General features: G+C 43.7%; 1 protein-coding gene across 2 annotated transcripts in view; it reads right to left on the bottom strand.

Annotated features, from left to right (window-relative positions):
- TENM2 (teneurin transmembrane protein 2) overlaps nucleotides 1–23469 on the bottom strand; it is a 923830-nt gene that overhangs the window by 127777 nt on the left and 772584 nt on the right. Inside the window, exons 10-12 of one of the 2 annotated variants that reach the window (XM_035013873.1) lie at nucleotides 19818–20012; nucleotides 13907–14107; nucleotides 12044–12229 (exon numbers count right to left, since the gene is read on the bottom strand). In XM_035013873.1, the coding sequence (XP_034869764.1) occupies nucleotides 12044–12229; nucleotides 13907–14107; nucleotides 19818–20012 (582 nt within the window). Of the gene's footprint in view, nucleotides 1–12016; nucleotides 12230–13906; nucleotides 14108–19817; nucleotides 20013–23469 lie in introns of both variants that reach the window. The other variant, XM_035013878.1, reaches the window with a different exon arrangement.

Below are 23469 nucleotides of genomic sequence, written 5' to 3'. Positions count from 1 at the left end.
AAAAGAATAGGAGGGAAAATCAAATTTTAATGAGTTGCCATCTTCATTTAACTAAATTTCTTCCACTGCTGAAAATATTAACACTTATGAGGGAGTCATTTGTGTGTATCCAGGCAGTTTGATACCTGACTACTTTTTTTTTTTTATGTAATTACATTGTGTTACAAATGAATTTAAACTACCATTGGAAGTTTAAGGTTTCCATCCTTCCATTGATCTTTTTGGGAAGCTGTTAGCAAGAAACAATGTTGAAAAAATAAACCAAAAATGATTGGCAGGAACACCGGGAAGGGTGTCTTGGGTTAGAAAACAGCAAAGTCTCATGTGGGCAAGGAGACAGCCAAGGTCTGCAGTTCCCCAGACCGTCACCAGCCCCTGTGCCAACCACTCCTCTCTTACCCCTGCTACTCCAGGGACTCACCCAGGGGAAGCTTATGCTGCACCCAGCACACATTAGGGGTTCAAAAAATGTTTCATGAATGAATGAATAAATGAAGGAATGAATATAGTTGTCAGTGCTCAGCTGGAACCACACGGAGGAGGTGTGGACCTCACACATGGCATGGGATGATACACGTGTGGCTTTATTCTTTATGTTTGTAACACCCATGTTCCTCCAACTGGCAGACAGATCTTCACTGGGCCATTTCTAGATCTCTCCCTGCTTTGCTCTTGCTCCCTGGTTCCCTCTTCTTGCAGGCATGGCATCCAGGTGCCCCAGTGAGCTTCTCTTGTAGGGAGTGGAACAGCAGGTGGGCCCAGACACCTGGGTTAACGCAGGACGTTTGGCACCCTGACCTCTCATTTGGGAGTTCCGGGCTCCATGCGTGGTTGTGTGTTGCCTCTATTGCTAACTGCCCGCTCCATGGAGATGCACTTGCGCACCTCCGGCAAGGGCCTGCAGGTGTGGTGTTCCTGATTTTTAAGCTAACATTTATGGAGTAGCAAGCACTGTGCGAAATGCTTCACTGATAAGTGAAGTGCTCCCAAAAGTAGGACATACATATTAGTATTTCCAACTTGCAGGTGGGAAAAATGGAGGTACTGAAGATACATAACTTGCCAAAGGTCAGCCGACTTGCAGTTGATGGAGGCTGGATCTGAAACCAGGTCTTTTTGATTCCAAAACTCATTCATTGAACCCCTCTGCTACATACTTCCCCTCACCAGCCCCACCCTGTGAATGCACAATAACTACACTAGTAAAGCACTGACAATGAGTGTTAATAGTTAGCAAGGAAGGAAGACGTTACATTCTACAAGCATAATGCGGAAGATATTGGGAGCTTGGAGTGGGTGTTGACGTGTATTATGTGTTTCAAGCTGTTTAATTCTGGGTAGACTAGTTTCTGTGCTAGGCTTCTGTACGATATGGTAACATTTCCTCTATCAGACCCCCAGAGAACAGGTCTGTAAGTGAATGCATACGGATTTTTCTTGGTCCCATTGAATGGAAATAAAAAGTTAAATTAGTTCATATTCAAAGTATGGTGAGAGGCAGATAGCAGCATGCTTAAGGGACCCAACTCAACTTGCCTGCATTCCCTGGATTAATAGGAAAAAGCTCCTTTCTCTTACCACCTCTAATATCTTCTTCAATCTCTCTCCCTATTCATGGGAATTGCTATCATCAGTGACATTTGGGCTTCCTGGGCTCACATACACCTAATGTAGAGAAACAGTCTCATTGTCTGTTGCCAGGAGGCTCTCTGTAAAGCCGAAGCCACTGCCTTGAATTTCATGTCATTAGAGAGAGCATGCTTCAGTGCAGCAGCGTGACCGGTGATTGACAGCTTGCTAACTTGTTGGAATAAAATCAGGTACAAACGTTTCCTCTGTGCCTGTGAGGTGCTTATTTTATAATCTCTGGGAGCCCCCACCCCCTGGCATTGTTTCTAGACAACTAGACAGGGCTGTCTGGCAATCCCTCTTGAAGTTAAAGCATAATTTTAAAAATAAAGAAATGCAATTCACACTTATCAGAGCCCATCACTCTGCTTAGAGCTTTAGACAGATGACCCTTCTGAGCCAAGTTCTAACCAACTTCACTGTTAATTTGACCAGGTGCTGCTGCAGCTAAATTTGGAATCTTGGGCCAGAATGCTGAGCAATTTAAATCCCCCTGGACAGCAATTCTGTGAGACTTTTTGTCTCTAGAACAGCCGTTAACCCTTCCTTTCCCTGGGGTCTGGCAGGATATAGTTTTTGTAATGGATAGGTTGTGCTGTGTGGTGCTGGATGTCATGTGCGATTACAGTGAGCCACCTCAAAGAGCCATGCCAGAAACTGCTGGAAACCTGGAGTCTAAGGGATATGGAAACATTTGCCTCTCCACTCCTTTTGCGACACAATTAGTATGAGGATGGGAGATCACAGGGGCTCCTTTACTTGTGGTTGAGCTGGCTGAAAATGGAAGCAACCCTTAACCTAAATGAGAAGGAACAAGGAGATTTTCTCAAAGGGCTGATTGTGTAGACGATAGGGGTCCCAACTGATCTGAGTTGGAATTTAGAGCCTGGGTGTGTCTGAAGAACATGTGAACATCACCCCCCACCACCCCTGAGTCTACGGAGGGTGTCTGAGGGTGAGGGAAGGTGAGGAAACCAAAAGGATCTGGTGTTGCCTGTTCTAGAGCCCGGTTGGTCCTGGGACAAAACCTTGATGGATGAGAGGCACTATAGGCAAAAAATGAACAGCTGTTTTCTCAAAGGAACGTGGAACCAGCTGATAAAGATCCCCAGTGTGGGAGAGTGTGGTGGTCTCTCCTTCACTGTGGAAACACAGCAGAACTTGGGTTGAGTGGGCACTGAGGGTGCTGGTTGGCACACCTCCGGCAGTAGGGAGGATACTGTAGGGCTCCCCTGAAGTGAATTTTGTAAACAGCAGGCCTCTGTGAGTGGACCAAGCTTGAAGAATCTGAATGGGCTGACCATGAGCATGTGAGACAGCCCTGGAAACTTCTAGGAATGTTTGGGATGTTAGGGGGTAGTGAGCTTTGTGGTTGGGATGAGCCATGAAACTGGAGAGGTGATGTGAATGATTCCTTATTTGTGAGACAGATTTTTAGGGCTTGGGGTGATGTGGGTTCTGTCAGTCTTGGAATAGAACCTGTGAAGGGCTAGAGTGTGTCCCCATTCTATTTTATGAATGTCTCGTGTCACCTACCCATCTTGTTTCAACTATCATCCCAGCTCACTTGGAAAAGTATAAAAACCTCTACTACATTAATCTCCTCACTTGACACTTGTTGGCCAGGAGGAGTGAACCACATCTTGACAGATCTGGGAACAGAAAGAGAGATATACCACCATGAACCACAGAATGAGGTCGTTTGTGGGGAACCCCATGGCAAAAACTATGGGAAAAGATGGAGTAGGCTTCTTAAGGATCTTAATAATCAAAAACAAACAAACAAACAAAAAAACACAGGCTAGTAGCTTTTAATTACTTTGCAGATATTGCCTGCTATCATTGAGGACCAAAGAGGCCTCCCCCTTACTGATTACAATGAAAATATGTTTTTAAAAACAAATGCTTTATTTAAAACTAGGGATATTTTTTTAATTAGAGGAAAGATTAACTAAATGCATTTTCTCTTGTAACTTAATCCATTCTAATTATCCTGAGAATGGTTATGATGAAATACTTAACTTTCTCCTAGTTGCTATTTCACGTGGTTTCTTTCCTTATTACCCACGAAGGGAAAAGCTCAGAGATGGTCAATGACATGTGGCCTTCTGCGAGTCTGCTTATAATGATGCATTCAATGCATGATGAAAAGGATGAGGGGGAAACCAGTAAACCCGGACTGTGGTGGGTGTTCAAAATGATGGTACCCTGTTTCCCAAAGGCAATAAAGACAAGACTTTAAAAAAGAGCTTGTGAAATAGAGTGCTATGAAGGAAGTGGCTGGCATAAGATTGAACCCCATTAGGCAGGCAACTTGGGAGGAAATACAAAATCTGTTCCTTATATGAACATCTGGGATACTCTGTGTGGCTCCTGATAACCCAGGAGATGAGCAAAGGAATTTCAAAGAATCCCCAGATGTTACCCATGGGCTTTGCTCCAAGGAGTAATGCAACTGCAGCACGGGAGGAATGAGGGTAATTGTGCAGTTCATTGGGCTGAGTAGGGACAATCAGTGCAATTCTTGAGTCTCCAAAAGTCATATGTGACTCAACTGAGTTCAAAGGTGAGCCTCCTGGGTTATTTCTTGTTGTACAGAGCAAGTACAAATATAATCTTGGAACCCAGAGTCAGAAAAGGAGAGACCAGGACAAGGTCTTCTAAGAGACACTGACCTGGTGGCATCCTCAATGGGAGAAATGCCAGGTTCCTTCTTAAAGGAAGCAGTGTCCTTCCAGACTCCTCTAGAGTATGTCTGTGGTCCCTAGTTTGAGAAATGCTGGCTTAAAAGAATTGAAGTTTTATTCTATTCAATAATAACATAATTCTAAACCAATACTTCAAAGGAGAAGACTTTTCTTTTGAACAGCACTTATTATAAAAATGAAACCCAGAATTAAAAACAAATTCTCATAGACCTCTTGGCTTCTCTGGAATATGTCCAAGAAATCTAGTTGGAGAAATTTTGGTTGAAAGTAGCAAACCCCAATTTCACAGTAAGTCTCCATTAACATGAGGATATTCAGATGTTTGATTCCATGTATAATTGGGCTGTTTGGTAAAATAAGCAGGTTCAATTCCAGGTAAGAGAGCCAGTTTGTATTTCTCTATAAGAAGCAGATGGCAGCGAGTTACAGAACAAAACTTTGGGAAATTGATAGCGGGTAGGTATTATTTTTGAAATGCTGCTAACTGCTTGATAGGTTGGAGGCAGATATATGAAAGGGAGATTGAAAGTAAGAGAAATGTCTTAATGAGAAATTTATTTTGATGATCTTCCCTTGTTTTTATCTTACACTGGTAATAGATAATGGTGGTGGTGATGGGGCTGGAGGATGATGATGATGATGATGATGATGACATTAGCTCACATTTGTTTGGCTCTTACTTTATGGTACGCACTGTGCTCATACTTCACATATAACCCAGTGAGGTAGGTCATCCCTTGTTTTCCCATTTGCAGACAAAGAAACTGAGGCACACAAAGGTGAGGAAACCTGCCAGGATTTGATCTCAGGCAGACTGACATATAAGCCTGTATCTTAAGTGCTTCATTATGCTTGCATTGCCCTGAATCCAAGTAAAGTGGATATAGATAGATGAGCCTCTACTTAACACCATTTTTTAAAATAAACAAACACAAATATAAAGGAATAAAATGGACTCTGATTATTCAGACTATGGAAGGAAGTTTTTCAATGCAGAGAAAAAATTTCCTAGGTAAACCAGATATAAATTGACCAGAGATGAGCAGATGGAGAAACTAACAAAAAAGTACCATTGACTATCCTCAACCATTCAAAAAAAGCATCATCAGCTGAGCCAACACTACATTGTATCTAGTCCTTTAATGTAAAGTGTGTATTATGGGATCCTACTTGGAGGTCCTCCCCATGCTTTACAGAAAAGAGAAAGGTTTGATTGTATTAGAGTGGCCCATTCATATAATTTTGCATCAAAGTAATAAAATTCAGGAGATGGACCAGTCCTTAGAGATCATCTCATCCAAGTGTGTTCTAAATTCAGTCGATCACATATTGCATTCATGATATTTGCAATATCTGCACTGTTATTTACTTAATATGTTTCTTTAAATTTATTCAGGCCTAATATTGCTACTCACTTTTGCCATATCTATAAGCAATACCAGTATAATCATGAGTTTGATGAGCCAGTCATAGTTCTCTCAAACATATATTTTTAAAAACCCTATGTAACCATTTAATAAAATATATTTGCACACCAAAAAAAGCATTTCATGTTTGGGACTACACTCTGGAAAGCAGTAATGTGGCCCAATCCCCTCATTTGCCGCAGGAAGAAACTGAGGCTGGGAAGGTGGGTGACTACTCCAAGAGCATCCAGAATGTTTGTGGCAGAGTCAAGCCCAGAACACAGATATCCTCCATCCTCTATCAATCTATTTTTCATGAAACCACAACAAATCAGACAGTGAGTGATGGGAAAATATCCACCACGAATACCTACAGGAGCTCAGATCTCTAGGGCCCTCTTTGTGTTCCTTTCCTTTTAATGTAAAGTCTTGAGGGCATTTTGTGGGACCCGACAATCCCAAACTTGGAAGGAACTGGTTCTGAATAAACTGAACAGTTGGTTCTTTGTCAAAGCTCAAGTCACGGAGCACTCACTACTTATACTAGGGTAGAAAATCCGCCCCACCCCTTTTTTTTCAACAGCTCTTATTCCTCTATGTTTTCCTTTGAGTGTAGAATCTTCTTCACGCTAACACTCACCCATGGGTTTTTGTCCTAAGAGTTCCAAACTGTTTTAGTTCTGTGCTCTTGTGAAGTAACACTTCATACTAAGCTATTTACTTGTTGGGTCTGGCCTCAGCACTGTGGGCAACAGGCTAGTATATCAATAGGATCCTCTAAAACAGTAAGGGTATGGTACATGAATGCTCGAAGTCACTGTCTCCCCACAGAACTAAATCATCGAGGCTCCTTTCCCTCTTTTCTTCTTCCTTTTTTTTTTTTTTTTAAAGTAGGCTCCACACCCAGCATGGAATCCAACACAGGGCTTGAACTCACAACCCTGAGATCAAGACCTGAGCTGAGATCAAGAATTGGATGCTTAACTGATTGAGCCACCTAGGCACCCCGCCCCCCTTTTCTTTTTTGATGGGCACATACTGCTAAATCACATAGGAAAAATTACCAAAAAAAATTTCCATTTAAACTACAGAATGGTCCAGCCATTAAGTGAAGGTGAGCCTATGTCTGTCTCTGTAGTCTATCTTCCAACTGATGCTTAAAGCCCTTCTTCAACACCCAGGCTGAGACGGTCAACACTTTGAGTGATGAGAATCTGATTACTTGTAAGGCACTTTTCTCTTTTCATTCTATTTTACTTCTTAGAGTGAGTTGTAAAGGTGTTCCTGTAACTTCTACCTTTCTGGTCCTCATTCTGAGTGTGGGTAGGAGACTTGGGTAGACTGCCTGACCCAGACTCCAAGAGAACTTCTGGGCATGTGGTGGCTCACATTTTGGCCAAACTGTGGGGAAAAAATTCAGAAGTGTAACCCCGCTAAAAGTTTGTCCATAATCTTTGACAGTGAAAGACCATCCCTTTAGGTGTTCACTTCAAAAAAGAATGGAGCTCCTAGCATACATTCTAATAAGAGCCCCCAGAGGAATAGCTTAATTAGCCAATCTGAGAATTAGCTGCTCCCACAGACCTGGTGGTAAGGATGGCTCCACAGTGGCTAATTTCATCTCAACCTGATCTCATTGTGGAGTCGTGAAAGCTCGAATGTTCAAGGATAAAAGCTACAAGAAAAATGCTTCCATAACTTAGAATGAAACTGGAATGAGATGCAGAAGCTGCTGTACTCAGTCTGAAGTTGGTTGATTTTGATAGTCACTTCCTTCCCGTCTTGTTCCCTGTAGCTCTCAAGCTCTTTCCCTCTTGGACTGTGACCCTGTCTACTTCTGATGACAATCACTTAATCAGTACATCAGATTGTTGCACGGCTCGTTTTAGCTTGGGTAAAGATTCATTTCCTTATTAACATCACAAGAACCTATTTCTTTCCCCAACCAATTAAAGAGGAAAAATAGAAGGGCCCCAGTGAAATAGAGGGAAAAGAAAACTGTTTTGACTTGTGGCACATGGCGGGTCACTCAGCCCCACATGGTCCTAGAAATCGAGTCCTCATGATTCTGAAATGCAACTGGAGGTCAAGACCACACAGACAAAATAAACAAGTTGTAATCGCCATTTCCAGCATTGCTCACCACCCAGATATCAGAGTTCACTGAGGGTTGGCACCTGGTGTTGGTGGATTTATTCTGTGGGTGCGTTTGTTTATGTTATTCAGAGCGGATGTCTGGACAGCCCACATTCAGGAGACAATAGCAACAATCCTCAATTAGCATTTAGTTTCCCTCCTTGCATTCTCTGGCAAAATGTGATTTCTCCCTGTACTTGGCTCCACTATTCCGCTCACAGAGCACACGAACAATTACTCTACAACAGACACCTAGCGGAGTTTACTACAGCTCACAGTGATTTTTGACCTATTCTGTAGTCCCTTTATGCCTTGGGGATATAGTCTCTGGATGGCCTTCTGATGTTCAATGCCCAGTTCAGTAATGGGTGGTGGGTGACAGAAATAACAACCCATTTTAGGATTATGTTTAAAGAATAAAACTAATCTAACTACACAATGCGCTTTCTGATTTATTCATAAGAGTAAACTGCAGGCTATCCAAATAATACTAATATATTCCAAAGATAAACACAAATTGTGGTTCATTTGGATTCAAAGCATACTTCTTATCTATGCAATTCTGTAGGTCTTAGCCATACCTTACATTTAACTTGTTAGAAAAACGTAATATAAGAATTATTGCTTGGTAGAACCCAGTCTACCAAGATGTTAACTCTAACAGATAATATTGAAATGTTATACCTTATATTTAAATCTTTAGCAATATGTACTAAATTTCCAAACATAAAAAAATAATAATTCGGTTGAGAATTCCAGAAATGCATTTGACCAAACGTGGATAGATCCTAATGGATTGAGTTTTAGAAGTCAGTTTTTTTCCTTATTCCCGCCCCCACCCCCTGGCCCCCTGCATCTATCTTCTTGCTTCCTTCAGCACAATAAATTCGATCAGCCAGTGCTCATGTCAATTGTTCAGTTGACGATTTGCAATGATCCTAAGAAAACCACCTCTCACCACAACCTTTTGAAAATAGGCCGCAGACAACCCTAGTACCCCAACACAAACCACCCAGGCTCAGCCTCACCCCAAATCTCCTAATGCATTGTCTGTAGACTAGGTGCCATTTCATTCTTACTTATTTTCTGTTTTCAAAATACAGGATTTGAGGCTCTGCTTGGAAAGGACCAAAAAGCCTCTCTCTCCTTTCTGTCAGTATCCCTGAGGAGGAGAACCGATTCTGGGCTTGTAAATTGTGGTATTTACTTAAAATGAATTGACAGGAGTGTCTGCTCAAAATAAAAGTCTAAAACTCCACACAGCAGCTCCGGGGTTAGAGGTTGAAAAGCAAAAGAAGCAATTATGTGCGACCAAACATCTCGAAATTCTGAATAGCAAATCTCACCAGCCAAGGTATTGTTTGGCTTTTTTGAGGATACAGCACCTATCCTACAAATAAAACCAGGGAGTCCCAATTTCTCACAAGGAAAGACTTTGGTGATAAATATCTTTATAACTTACGTAGCGTGAACTCATACAGTCGCAAGAGATCATAGTTTTGAACAAGAGAGTTTCCTGGACCTAAAACTCCCTTCATTTTGGTAGCTTTACCTGACACGTGAATTTGCACACTGTCTATGTCTCCCGAGAGCTCATGCATGTTAGTGCATGCACATGTGAATCTCGAACCAGGCACTTCAAGTAGCAGAAACACCTTTCCCCAATTCATCTCACCCACAGGTCTGCTAGAACGACACATCTCCTATGTTCTCTTGCTAGCCATAAACTCAACTTCTCCTACCCAGGCTAGAGGTGCCACCGTCCATCCCATTTCATCTTCAAAGGCTCCAGAGACACTTCCACTCAATTATTATTTTCTCCCCACTCCCACACTGGACCTTGTCCTTTCCTCTAACAGCCTTCAAACCACAGCTGGGGACCTGTTCCTAAAGTGAGTGTGGACCAGCCTCTTTCTTCTCTTCTTTTTCCATCAAAATCTGTGCAACTGTCTAATTCAGCGGTGGGCCGATTGTTCCTGTAAAGGGCCGGGTAACACAGGGCTCTGTGGACCGTGTGGTCTCCGTGGCAAGGTCTCAGTACTAAGATGGAGTGTGCAGGCTGACAACATATCAATGAACGGGAGTGGCTGTCCTTGAAAAACACTTTGTTTAATGGACACTGAAATTTGAATTTCATTTAATTGTCACTTGTCAGAAAAAATCTCTTTTAACTTCGTCAATGTAGAGACAATTCTTAGCTTGTAAGCCATAGAAAAATAGTCAGCAGGTCAGCTATGGTCCCCTCAGCCGTAGTTTTCCAAACTGTCCCAATCCATCTGGGCTGTGCTCTTGTGAGCTATTCCCAGAGTGAGGCTGAGTTGTGGGTAGGGGAGAGCCAGCAGGCATCACTGTGGGACCAGCAAACCCTCAGCAGGTGTGGAAAGGGAGCACAAAGAAGAGGTGAGACTGGATGATGTGAACTGAAAGAAAGTAGGATTTTCTACCTAAAGGTTATTGGTTGCAAGAGCTCTTTTTCTGGTCGTGGGGCGGGGGGAGGACTCCATTTGAGTGGTGAAGCAGAGATCAAGTGTCTGTCCCCAACAGACTGTCCCGGCAGGGTCCCAGTGCTATAGTCGTGGCCTGGATTGGCACGCTGCCCCTCAGATGCCCAGTTAGACGGAACTGGGGTAAATCTCATGCAGAGTACACTTGATCTCTGCTTCAGCACTCGATGGAAGTATGGGGTTGGGGGAAAGTCTTTAAATCACCCCAGGCATGCAAAAGCCCATCAAGAGGAACGTTCTTGAAGACGGGAAGCTATTGGTATGAATTGTAAACTGGCTTGGTAGTGGGCTATGCACATCCCTCCCTTGAGAGTTTTCTGAATTATCCCCCAGACTCGGCAGGGAACAGAAGATGAAAGCAACTGCAGGGGAGCAGGATCTGGAGCATCATTGAGAGATTGCAAAAACAATTCACTGCCAACAGACTGTCCCAGCAGGGTCCCAGTGCTATAGTCGTGGCCTGGATTGGCACGCTGCCCCTCAGATGCCCAATTAGACGGAACTGGGGTAAATCTCATGCAGAGTACACTTGATCTCTGCTTCACCACTCAAATGAACAGCATGGGAAATTGAGTCTGACCTCATGAGTCAGCCCTGGACAAGCTCCTAACTCTGTCTCTCCCTCCAGGTAGCCAATCTGTTGACTGGGGTGTTAGGGCTAGGACAGAGGGGAGGGCCACAAACTTGATGGCTAGCTTCAAAGGTAACTTTAAGGGGGCAAGTCAGTAGCTTGCTCTGAGAATTTCCTTGCAAGTGAGTGATTAGTCAGCTCCACAATGAACTCAATCCAGCAAAAGCAAAAACTAGAGGTAAAATGATACTCAAGTTGACAAGTTTGTGACTCTGTCTGAGGGATGTGAAAAACCAAAGAGCAGTTGGCTCCCATCTCCTCAAAGGGATAACTGGATACATTCAATCCAGTATTGTCTTACCCTGAACCACAACATTGACAAAAAGCAATCAAAAGCGAAACTGAAGAAACCTGGAAACTATTACTTCTCAAGAGAGAAAACGACCTTAAAAAAAAAAATCTCAGTCGAGAAACTTAAGCAGGAAGGTGGCTGAGTGAGAATGACATGGGAATGACCGTTGAACGGTGGTGGCAGTGATGGGGAGGGTCAGGGGCCCAAGGACGACGTCTTGTCTTGGGACAGCAGGAGGGTGCGCAAACCTCCTCCAGTGGTCCCTGGCTCCCCAGGAAATGTGGGAGTCCTGCCTGCATCTAACCTGGTCTAAAATAAGTGAGTTCAATTGTTGCCAGCAAGCCGGGATCCAGTGATCCAGCCAGCGGGGAGAGTATTCAAAAAGGGGAGACTTGCAGACCACAGTCACACGGGGTGCTTGAAACCTTCAGGTCCTGACAATTTCCCATGCGTGTGCATTTCTCCCTCCCCAAATCAGTCATTTGAATGGATTTTATCTGGTTTTGTCCCTTGCCCTCCAATCTGGAGTTCTGGAAAGAAGGGAAAGCGTTTTCTAGTCGGGGACCTTGCTTTTCCCTTCCCTCGCCCCCCGGAGATTTGGAGAGGCAGCAGGAATGTTGTAGAGCACCCGTGTCCCTGAAGGAACAGCCCGTTGCAATGCACGACCATCACTATAGATCTACGATTTATGAAAATAAAGCAATATGTGCCTGTTTCGGTGCCTGCCGTTTGCCTACCAATGGTGCAGTGTTCACCATTCCAGCCCTCTCGGCATTCACATTTGCCATCCTTACAGGTCCCGTGCTCAATGCAGCGGGGGTGGCACACGCGCTGGTCACAAGCGGCGCCTGTCCAGCCCTCTTCACAGCGGCAGGCTCCCCCGACGCAGACGCCGTGAGTGCCACAGTCTACTGGGCACACTTCTGGAAGAAAAACAATGATTACAGCTCAACACCACTGCTGGCAAAACCCTCCACTGGAGGCCAGACCACACACATGGCCTGGGTCCCTGGAGCAGGCCCCACGGCCCAGCAGGTGTGTCCCCGGGGGGGAGGCCTGCGCCTTCACCGGGCTGGGTATGAACTGTTACATGGCTTCTAGAGCCGCTGTTCCCATGGCCAGGTCCCTAGAGCAGCAACATTGTGGTCCCCTGGGGACTTGGGACAAATGCAAATTCTTGGGCCTTGCTTGGACCTCCTGAATCAGACACTCTGGGAGGGGGGCCCAGAAATTTGTTTTCCCAAGTCCTCCAGGTGGTTTTGATGTGCACCAGAGTGTGAGAACCACCATTCCAGAGCTCGAGGCCACCCCAGGCGGAGGTTAGACAGATGCATGTGGATCCTGACTCCCTGGCCAGCTGGGATTTTGACCCTGTTGAGAGCCTGAACTGACCAAAGGCCACTCGGGAAGCCCGCAGCTCCATCCCCACAGTGATTGCAAACCCAGCCGTCAGCCCGATCGGCACCTTGTGGCAATGAAGACCATTCTAATCGTGCTACATTTACACAGCCTCTTTCTCAAAGGAGCTCAAAGTCTTTTGTGCTTGGGGAGGAGACAGACAGACAGATATACACTCTCTGGTATTCCAGACCTCTCACTCGAGGACAAGCACGTGCCAGACATTCATCCTTACGACAGACTGCTGAGGGAGGCATGGCTCATCGTGCCAGGGCAGGGAAAATGCAATCAGGAGGGGCAGTGACTCACTCGAAGTCACACAGCGTATCGGCAGCAAGCTTGGGCCTTGGATCGAGGGCTCCTCCTCCCCCATCCTCTGCAGAGCTTGGCCTGGACCCCCCGCATCAGCGTTGAAGCCAGAGGCGAGTGGGCTGAGAAGACGTCTCAAAATAGCCCATTTTAACTGACTCTTTTTTTTTCTTTTGGAATGAAATATTCATTTCTTTCCCATTGTAGGCAAAGCTTCACATATATTCCCTTCCTGATTGCCATGGCAATCTAACAGCTGTCTCACTACCCAGAGGAAGGGGGCGGAATGATGATCGCTTGCTTGGATAGGCACTTGTCACTGTGAACGGAACCATTCTCGGATCGGTTGGGACTGGCTTGAACTGTTGAACCGTTCCATTTTAGGGTCACTCGGGAGGTAAGACACGTACTCTTAATTTTAGGAAAATAAAGTGTACCGCGCAACTTCATTATTTTCCTGTCACTGGAGTATTGCAGAGTTTTATAACATGTTCACACGGCACCCCGAGGGAGCCTCTTTTCTGTTTTATAGGACGTTCCATTCAGTTTGTCTGGGACTGAATTGTTCTGTTTTGTTTTCTGGTACCTTGAGGGAGTGTACAGAAGAAAACCTATAATGCAAATGGAAGCATCCCTCCCGGGCCCCTCATCCGTTTGTAGTGATGAAACAAACGAGGCACGAGAACCCGTGGTGTTTTTTGTTTGTTTGTTTGTTTCTCAGGATCACAGACTCCATGACTGAGGAAGAGAGAGTAAGAAAGGCACTATGCAATTAGCCTATGTCCCTTCATCCCAAGCTAAGTGTGAAGAGTAGATTCCCACCCATTTGGGCTCATGGAAGGAGCACGGGGCTTGAGTGTTGGGAAAAGTGAGGAGGAAACCTCTTGGCTTACCAACAGAGCAGTCGGGACCCATCCAGTTGGGATCACAGCTGCAGAGACCTGTGTCGGGGACGTAAGTGCCATGCCCACTGCACTGGTCTGGGCATTGGACCCTTGCCAGCTCACAGTTTAGACCACCCCAGCCAGGGCTGCAGAGGCAGTCTCCATTTATGCAGACCCCATGGCTGGAACAGGTGGGATCCAAGCAATCAACTGAAAATAAAACAAAAAGAGGAAGAGTATTGATCACTCATGGGGGATGGGCCAGGAGATGCCAGCTTGCTGCTCTAGAAATCAGTAATTCACCAACTCCTATCCCCTGGCAAGCAAACGGAGCAGCCCAGGTAATACTTACGTGATCTCTTGAAGAACAACCCATAAAAAACTCAAGACTTTTTTATTTGCCAAAACACTGAATCTCAAACTTGAAGAGAAGTTAAGAGAAAGAGGGGCTTTCTCAAGCAGAGTTAGGAGGAACCAGATATAGAGGTGTGTCATTCAATGCTGAGAACCTTGTACTTACAAACGTTAGTACCTTCAATAAATCATATCAGAGCTTCTGAGCCCAGGACATGAATGCTGGTGATATCTCTACATGTATCCCCAAGCCCAATTATCCCTCACTATCAGAGAGGAAAAGAAGGCTCATTCTAACTTCACTAATACTTGCCTTCAGAAGGTAACAAAGGATTACAAAGAAAACCAGTGAAACTCATAAATGAGTCACTTTCCTAATTAAATGTCACTTAGGCTATGTCTAAAATTAGGTTTCATTCTCCGAACACACATCTATTGCAGGAGTTAGTAAAAGAGCAGGATAGAAGAGGTGAACCTGGGCGTGGAAATGATCCCAAAGAGGTAACCGTCCTATACATAATCAGGAGTGGCCTGAATGGGTGAGTCTCTGCCCGAGGTGCTGACACCCTCTCAGACTGTCAGTCAGAGGAGTGAATTCTGGTCACTGTCATTCTTGGCAGTTTCATGGTCTGATTGTTTGGCCATCTTAATACTCAGAGTGGATATGCATCCAGTAGGTAACATGAAGATTCTCACTGTGGAAGCAACTCAGATGAGGAGAGGTGAGAGCTGCAAAAGCCAGTTCTCAAAGACAGGACTTTTTGCATGGGAATGTGCCCCCAAACTTTGGACATCTATCCAGGATCAGAGCTGGGCAAACAGGGCTTTGTAGAGGAGGACCAACTTCTTCAGGTGTTCCTAGAAAATGATGCAGAGACATTTGGAGAAGAGGACACTGCACACTGTGGGGGTCTGAATGGCGAATGGTGCTCCTGCAGATGGCTCAGATATTGTCTTGTGGATCAGAGAAATAGGCAGGTCTCATCACCTTATTTAACTAAGACACCCATTTTCCTCATTTTAACAGCTTGGAAATCAGGTCTCTTGGCCTAGAGTAAAGCATTTGCTTCTGCCATCTTCTGAGGGCACAGCTAGCTTGAGACCACTTTAAATTCCTTTCTTGAGGTTTCTTGGACCACACTGCTGGTGTAATTGAGTCCCTCATGTGCATGTGTGCCATCTTGTAGTTCTAATCCTCAGAGATTTTGATTTCTCTCTCTGCCCAGTGCCAAGATTGAAACAAGCAAGATTTTTGGCGTCTATATAATTCACCATGACACCGAGATGGCAACCCTTTGAGGTCCCAGCTTTTTGTAGCATAGTCTCAATTTTTTTTTTTCTTCTTATAGCATACAGAATAATGGTAGGTTTAAAAATTGATGATACCTTGGCTCTAAACAGGACATTATTTAGATTACCCATGCCACAAACTATTTCATTTTGGGGGATATCAGACTTCAGGAATTTGGATTTATTAGAAATCACAGTATTCCATGAAGTTTCCAAAGAGCACTGCTTTCTTGAGGCAACAATAAGAATTTTCAGTGTAAGGAGATGTTTCTGAGCTGATCCAATCGAATCTTCTCAGGAAGATATTATTTATGAAAACCAGCTCAAAACTATTTGAGCCATGGGGAAACAGAAGCTGCCACTGATTTAACAGAAATAAAAAATACACTCTCAGAAAGGGGAATTTCAGTGATTTATTATTAGTTGGAGATGTTTATGATGATGTTAGTTGCTCTGGTTGCAATCACTTTAAGGTTGCATTCATTGTCTTGGGGACTATAACTTCTCATGATATGAACCCTTTCTGATACCTTCAGATTTGCTCAGGATGGCGGAGTGCATCTGGAGGTAAATGAATCGAAAGTTTCAAACACATAGAAGACATTTACAAAGGGGCTGTCCAATGCTTTTGGTGTCTGTTTCATGCTTAGCCTGGCTAACAAAATGTAGTAAGTGTTCAATACACAGTTGATACAGAAATGAATGGCGGACTTTGCTATAAGCATTTGTCGTTAGTGAGACAAACATCCATGAAGAACTGACAAGAAAGAAATGGTGCTAACAACTTCTTGCTTTTGGGAGGAATGCTATGTAATTTGGGATCTGCGCAATATGAACTAATTCATTCAGAATCAATCTTGTCCATGTTCTTCTAACAGTAGAAAATCCCGAAGTTGTAGTTTTTTCTCTGTCCCCTTTTCTAATACAGCAAAATCAAAATAGACACAAAGATATCTCATGTGCTATGTGTCCTCAAAATTACCCTCCGTCTATAATTAGCTATTTAAAATGTTTGGTGAGGTGCCAACAGCTAGGAGCTTTCAAAAAATTCAAAAAAATATATCATAATCTTTTTCTTAATAGGATGAAATAAAAAGTAATATACCCCCCAAAAGAAAGCAAAAAGAAAATGTCATTTTTCTTCCAGATAAATTAGTTTTCTCTTCTCTATCTTAAATTATAATATGAAGAAAGGAGGAAAATCCACTGGGATTTATTAGCCCAGGAGTGGAATGTCATCCAAAGAATCATTTATTGTGTCTAGAAATATGAGCTCACTCTTTCAGTTATACCAGTAAATATGCCCTTTGTGCTACAGAATTACAGCAGCTGATGGAATAACTAAATTCAGACTTCAAGAAGAGCAGTTTCACTATGAATTTTAAATTTGGTTCCAATTTCATAAGATGGTCTTGTGGCTACATCCTTAGAGTCTTCAGCAGGCAGGAGGGACTACGGCATTTTACGAAGCTTTATAAATAGAAACAGTGTTATACTTAAAAGGGGGACAGTGGCCTTTACCAGCTAAGTACCATGTGCCTTACAAAACCAGCCCCCCGGCAGCTGAAATCATTAGAACTCATTTAGTCTTGGGCCCTCTGTAGGTTTGACAAAAAAGGGTTGTGAATGCAATTTCTATCCCTAAGGATAAAAAAAGAGGTCAAGGAGTTTTACAAACAATATGTCCTATAAACCCCTGAAGAACCATGAATTACATTTATGAAGTTAAATGTCATTGAAAAATGACTCAACCATGAAACTGACATGAAAACATGGCTGACTTAAACTAATATGTCAATTCCTCGCTCATCACCTTCCCACTCCCCCAGACATCATTGAATGAAACCTCGGGAATCCGTCCTTTCATTTTCTTGTGCAAATTTGTTAATAGTACAACAATGTTTATGCAGCAAAAATGGAGGATGGCAACTATTGATTTTGTTGCCATGGTCATTTCAGGTCAATTGTTTGAACATTATGACTATGATGAATATCAGAAATAAAAAAGCTAAATGGAAGGAAAAGTGCTGATCCAGACTTTCTGATTCCATTTCCTATTTTGAAAACAGCATATGAATCACCTCGGTTCATTCTTTTTGGGTAGCAGAAATCAATAGAGGAGATTTCATCCTTTCATAATGATCCACGTGGCTTCCTTGTTTTGTTGGATGGTTAATTCATTCGGAACATTTAAATAGGACGGGTTCGGAGAGTAAGAAAGTTGAGAAATCACTTGAAATTCTACTCATATAGATATGCGCAATCTTTACTGGAGGGAAAAAATTCTAAGACGGGCAATGTCATTGCTCTATCATTTCATTCTCGCCAAATGATGTATGCAAAAGGTCGTTTTAACCTTTCTTGTCATATTATTGGCCTCTCCCATGTTTTCGGCAAATGCAGCTTTGCCTTCTGCAATCCATTTATCTTTAAGAACTTTAACCTTTCAAGCAGGGTTATTAAATCAGTCTTTCTTCCATCCAAACTCCCAATTTGGTTTTATGATGCAGATGGAGGGAGGCTACCTTTTATAATAGAGGAAAAAATATATAGAGTGTTGAGCAAATGAAAATCTGGGGGTCAGACTTCTGGGTCCCATTAAGGGCATTACCACTGATGTATTGGAAAATCTTAGAAGAATAATGTCACGGAAGCGGCCTCTTTGTAGCCAGAGTTCTAAAAACTATGAAATGGGAGATTTCAGAAGGGGAACTTTTGTATGTTACTAAGGATAAGTTACTGTCATTACTTCGTGGTAAAGGCTGTAATGATTGGTTACGTTTTACAGGACACTGGAGATCCATAACTTAATGGGATGTGAAGTCAGATCCACTCACACCTGAGAACCTCATAGCACCTGAGGTCCCTTCTTACAGCTTGGCAGTGAGCAGCTGAGAGAGAACACAGGATATGGCGCCTAACAGAGTCTTTTCTCAGGGGGCATCCTGAGTGGTACCCTCAAGCTGTTTCACATGGGGTAGGCTGTGGGGTTCACTGTTTCCCTTAGTTTGTTGGGAGAGTTGACACTTCTTTTTTCATTGGGAACATGGGAGGGAAAAGGGCTGTTTGAGTTGTATGGGGATGTTTGCCCAGGGGGCCTGAAGTAGAGGAAAGCTGCTCAGCTGGTAAAGAACAACTGAGCCAATTCAAAGCCTGGGGAGTGGGCCGGGGATAGACAGCACCTAGGCTCCTGCCTTCCTACCAACTCTGCTTGATACTTCATATAAAGAGAAACAATAGATGGACAACCGGAGACCATACTCTGGAAGTGCAAATATAGAAGGGGACGCTGATAGGCAGTTTGGCGGGGTTCCCTTGCCTTATATGTCCCAGCACTTTGGTACCAAATAACTCTTCTGAAAGCACTAACCAGAGTGACTAGGACTAGTTGAAGCTGGCTTCTGATCACATCCGGAGAGGAGCTTTCTTTATCCCTGCACTCCCCGCTCCATGCCCCCTTCTTGATCACCAATCTCATCTCTGATAATGTTTTTCAGACTGGATTCAGCTGATTACATCCCTAACTTTTCCCCATGGGTGCCAGAGGCCACCTCAATGCATGCTATACTGAGTTCTTCAGAATTCACCAAATTCCAGTCCTGTGTTACACCCCCACCCTCCTCTAATTCTGTGTGATTTAGGTAGTCAGGATAATGTGACCTACAACGTGCCTAAATGACATGGGTGCCTATCATCTTTCAAGTCTGACTGCTTTCTATTGACATTAATTTTTGCTAAAATGTACACAGACATATGTGGGCACTAGATTCCTGGGGACAGTTAAAAAAAAAGTCTATAGGGAAGACAGGGAGATTAAGGATTCTTGTGGTTTTTTTGTTTGTTTGTTTTGTTTTGTTTTCTGGATAGCTTTAGTAATTCCCAAATCAGAGGATTTTAAATAAAGCAAAGAAAAGAGGAAGGAAGATAGGAGAAGGGGAAGAAAGAAAAAAAGGGAAAAGAAGGAGCAGGAAGGGGAGGAGGAGTTCCAGGCAAAGAGCAGAAAGACAAAGGCAGAGAAAGCAATTTAAAGAGGAAAAGTAGCTAATTAACATAAAGAAGGGTAAAACAAAGCATTCCTTCCAGAACCACTCCACAGGCCTGTGTTTTCTACAGCCTTAGAAGTCTACAAAAGCCAAGGTGTTTGAAGTTCTTTGTGCAAAACACTGAAGTTTCCTTTGCAAAATGCGGAGCCTTGGACTGGGCTCATTAGCAAAAGTCTGGGCCTGCAGACGCCTCCCACCTCAGCTGCTGCCCAGGCTGGCCCTGCGGCGCTTACCTTCCTCACAGTGCTCGCCTTTGTAGCCAGCTGAGCACACACAGTTCCCATCAATGCAGGAGCCGTGGCCCCCGCAGGAAGGATCGATGCACTGATTCATGGGCACATCACACTCGGCTCCTTTCCAGCCGCTGTAGCACTGGCATGTCCCTTTAGAATACTGTCCGTTCCCACTGCACAGGACAGGGCAGGCAGCTGCAAAAACCAGAGACAGAGCACCAGGTCACAGGGGGGAGTGCCTGAAGGGCTGCGTCCATCTAAGAAGGTAGAGCCCAGCTGGCATTTCAGCTTTCCTTGCAATGTTCTAGGCTGGGGACTCAGGTCATGGAGGTGCACAGCCGACTTCAAATAAACGGTAACCATCACAATGACAACCACAAAAATGCTACTAATAACAGCAGCGATCACCAATTCTATGCTTGTTATGTGCCAGGCACAGCATCGAATGCTCTATGTGCAATTTATTACTTAACCATCGTAATTATTTGATGAGGTGGAGGCTAGAATCCTGATGCCCATTTTATGCATGAGGTACAGACTGGTCAGGGTAGGTGGCCAAAGTCACAAAGCTCAAAAGAGGGGGAGCTCCCTTGGAAAGCAGGTTGGCCCAACTTTCAGCTGCACCCTTGACAAAGCTATAGGGACACACACGTAATAATCGTAATAATCAGTGGCACAGGGAATCAGATCCCATTTTGCTGAGTATTTTACCCTCTGGTTAGACGGCTCCTATTCCTCACAAGCTGATGTCCATTAAGAAAGGAAAGGGATGGGCCACGGTTGACACACTTAATCTCTTTATGCCTTAGTTTCCTTATCTAGACCACAAAGGGATAACTTTGCCTTCCTCAAAGCATGACATGTGTAATAAAGTATAGACTAAATATGTCTAGACTATTAAAAAAAAAGAGCAAGAAGGGGAGGGCAGGCGGAAGACAGGAAACCTCTAGTAGTTCCTGTCTCGGCTGGGACTCTCTGGCATCCCTCGATAGGAAGAAGGCTGAAAATCAGTGAGGACCGTCTGGTATGAGATTACCAATGGTATTCAACAGTTTCGCCTTAATCATGCCAATTTACCCCTTTTAGAGAATAAGAGTGGGATTATTAGTGGTCACCTTTAGGCTTTGGGCTTTACGTTTCAGAATCCGTTTGTAAAGAACCTAAATTTCCAACTGGGTCTCTCATTTGGGCCTAAAAGGAGGATACGACTCCCTGCTAGGGAACTGGCACTCAGAGACCTTCAGGAATGACCAACAGGGGTGTTTCAGTGACTCCTGGTTCTCGCATGATTTGGAATGCACATATACATGTGTGCATACAGCCTATGCTGTGTCCCTGTCCTATGAAGCAGTGGCACATCTAATCAGATCACTCTGCGGTCAGTGGTGCCACACTGGCTCATCAATCATCCCCTGTTGTCAGGTTTCTGTCTCGTTTTTATAATAATTAACTTCCCTTCTGTGAGTGTCTAATTTCCCAGAGCTCTAGTAAACTCCTTGAGGACAGGACCATGTTCATCACTGTTGATTTCCTTTCAGCTCTGCATTCATCAATGCTGACGTAAGTAAATATTTCTCCTATGTTCCTGATATTTAGAGATCCTCAAATAGGGAGGTTATGGGCAAGCGCTAAAAGGACATTTATGAAAAATGTGGAAGCAAAACAGTTTCTGGAGTAGACCTCATGCTGCACACACAGTGTCTTTTTCTGGGGGAAGTGCATGTTTTAACTTAACTGTAAACTGACTTGAAACAAAAACATCTCAACAGTTGACATATGATTGAAGGATATCCTCCCTGAAAACATTTTATAATACAACAGTTGTGAAAATTATTTAGGATATAATTCCCAGTAGAATTCTTATCCTTCTGAATCTACCACAGGACAATAAATAATGAGTTCAAAAGTGAGAACATCAAAGCCACATATTGAATTTTGGATGGACTCTCCTTAAATGTAGGGAGCATGATTTCTATCCCCAGGAGACATAAGCAGAGATCTGGACAGAGTTGCTACCCATACTGATGGTCTAAGAGAGGGCAGAAGAAAGCTTTGAACCCAGGGTGCCCAAAATTCAGGTTAGGGACTGTTCAAATATGAAAAGCATGAGAAAAAGTATGGGCTTTTGCCAAGTTTTGGGAGGGCTTTGAAGACAAAGTAAATTTGTTCCATGTCAGTGCCTCACAGAACATGCTAAGCTCTATGGCAGGAATGGCAAATGTGTGCACACGAGCTACTATTCTCCCTTCCCTGCACCTCTGCAGACTTCATCAAGTGAGCATGATCATGGCATCTTGTCACCCAGAGCCTAGACAGGGCCTCAAAAACTTCAATGCAGTGCCCAGGATGAGACCTGCAAGAAGGCAAAGTTGGCATTCGAGAGAAAATCCACTTTCCATTTCTGATCTAGGTAACATTAAAGGTATCTCTTCTACTGGAAAGACTAGAATTGGCATCATTTCCTACCCCACTTCTCTCGCCCACTGATATAGGAAACTAGTGAGAAGGGCAGCCACACATGTAGTGAAATGAGCTTCTAAGGCTGTTTCTGACTTGAGGATTCTATATCGGACAAGCTGCCATGAACAGCAGAGAAAGTTACATCAAATCACCACCACTGGACTCCCACTGCACCTTCTTTCCTCTCAAAGAGTAGAAGAGGGTAGAAAGTAAGGAGCCTGTCTTTATTAATTGATAAAGTACAGTTATAATATTTATTCATATTGAAACTATTTTTCTTCTGCATAAACTCCATGTGGCAAAAAAAAAAAAAGGATTGTCTAAAAGGTAAGAATGGATTTTATTTAAAACCAGGTGCCTGGGAAATCAAATTTAAAATGTGACCTACTTAAAATACTCAGGGGGAAAAAATGGAGAATAGTGAGGTCAGAGAATTCTCCACATTCTAAATGCAGCCTTCTTTCAATATATTTGCTGTGTGCTCACCAGGAGTGTGGTAACAAATGCAAAACTCTGTGGTGTTCTCTGGAAAGCGGGGCACTGGATGGGCTTGGCTGATGCCACATAAAAAAAGTAGAAGCAGGGGCTCCTGGGTGGCTCAGTCATTAAGCATCTGCCTTCGGCTCAGGTCATGATCCCAGGGTCCTGGGATCGAGCCCCGCATCGGGCTCCCTGCTCAGCGGGAAGCCTGCTTCTCCCTCTCCCACTCCCCCTGCTTGTGTTCCCTCTCTCGCTGTTGTCTCTCTCTGTCAAATAAATAAAATCTTTTTTTTTATCCCACTCCCCCTGCTTGTGTTCTCTCTCTCGTTTGTGTCTCTTTCTCTGTCAAATAAATAAATAAAATCTTTAAAAAAAAAAAAAGTGGAAGCAGCTTAAAGAGGAATGAATTTCCCTAGTAATCCATTTGCCATTGGGGCAGAGTACAAAAGCCAGAAGCGAGCCTTCTAGTGGTCGCTGGGCTGACCTGCACGGAGAGCACCATCCTTCAGGAGTAAGTGACTCATTCTCAGACATAACTCAACCCAGAGCCTCACAGTATGTAAGGCTCAGCCTGATCCTCATTTGAGAGGCTGAATATGAAGTGGGGACCTCTTTTGTATTCATAACTCTTCTTGTATTTTTACTATCACTAAATCTACATGATTTTTTTTCTGACAGGTTATAGGACAAACAACTCCTGACTCCACACACC

The sequence above is a fragment of the Mirounga leonina genome, unplaced genomic scaffold (assembly GCF_011800145.1).
Source record: "Mirounga leonina isolate KUSES-001 unplaced genomic scaffold, KU_Mleo_1.0 Mir_104, whole genome shotgun sequence".
Taxonomy (NCBI): domain Eukaryota; kingdom Metazoa; phylum Chordata; class Mammalia; order Carnivora; family Phocidae; genus Mirounga; species Mirounga leonina.
This window is presented reverse-complemented; position numbering and strand designations above follow the sequence as displayed.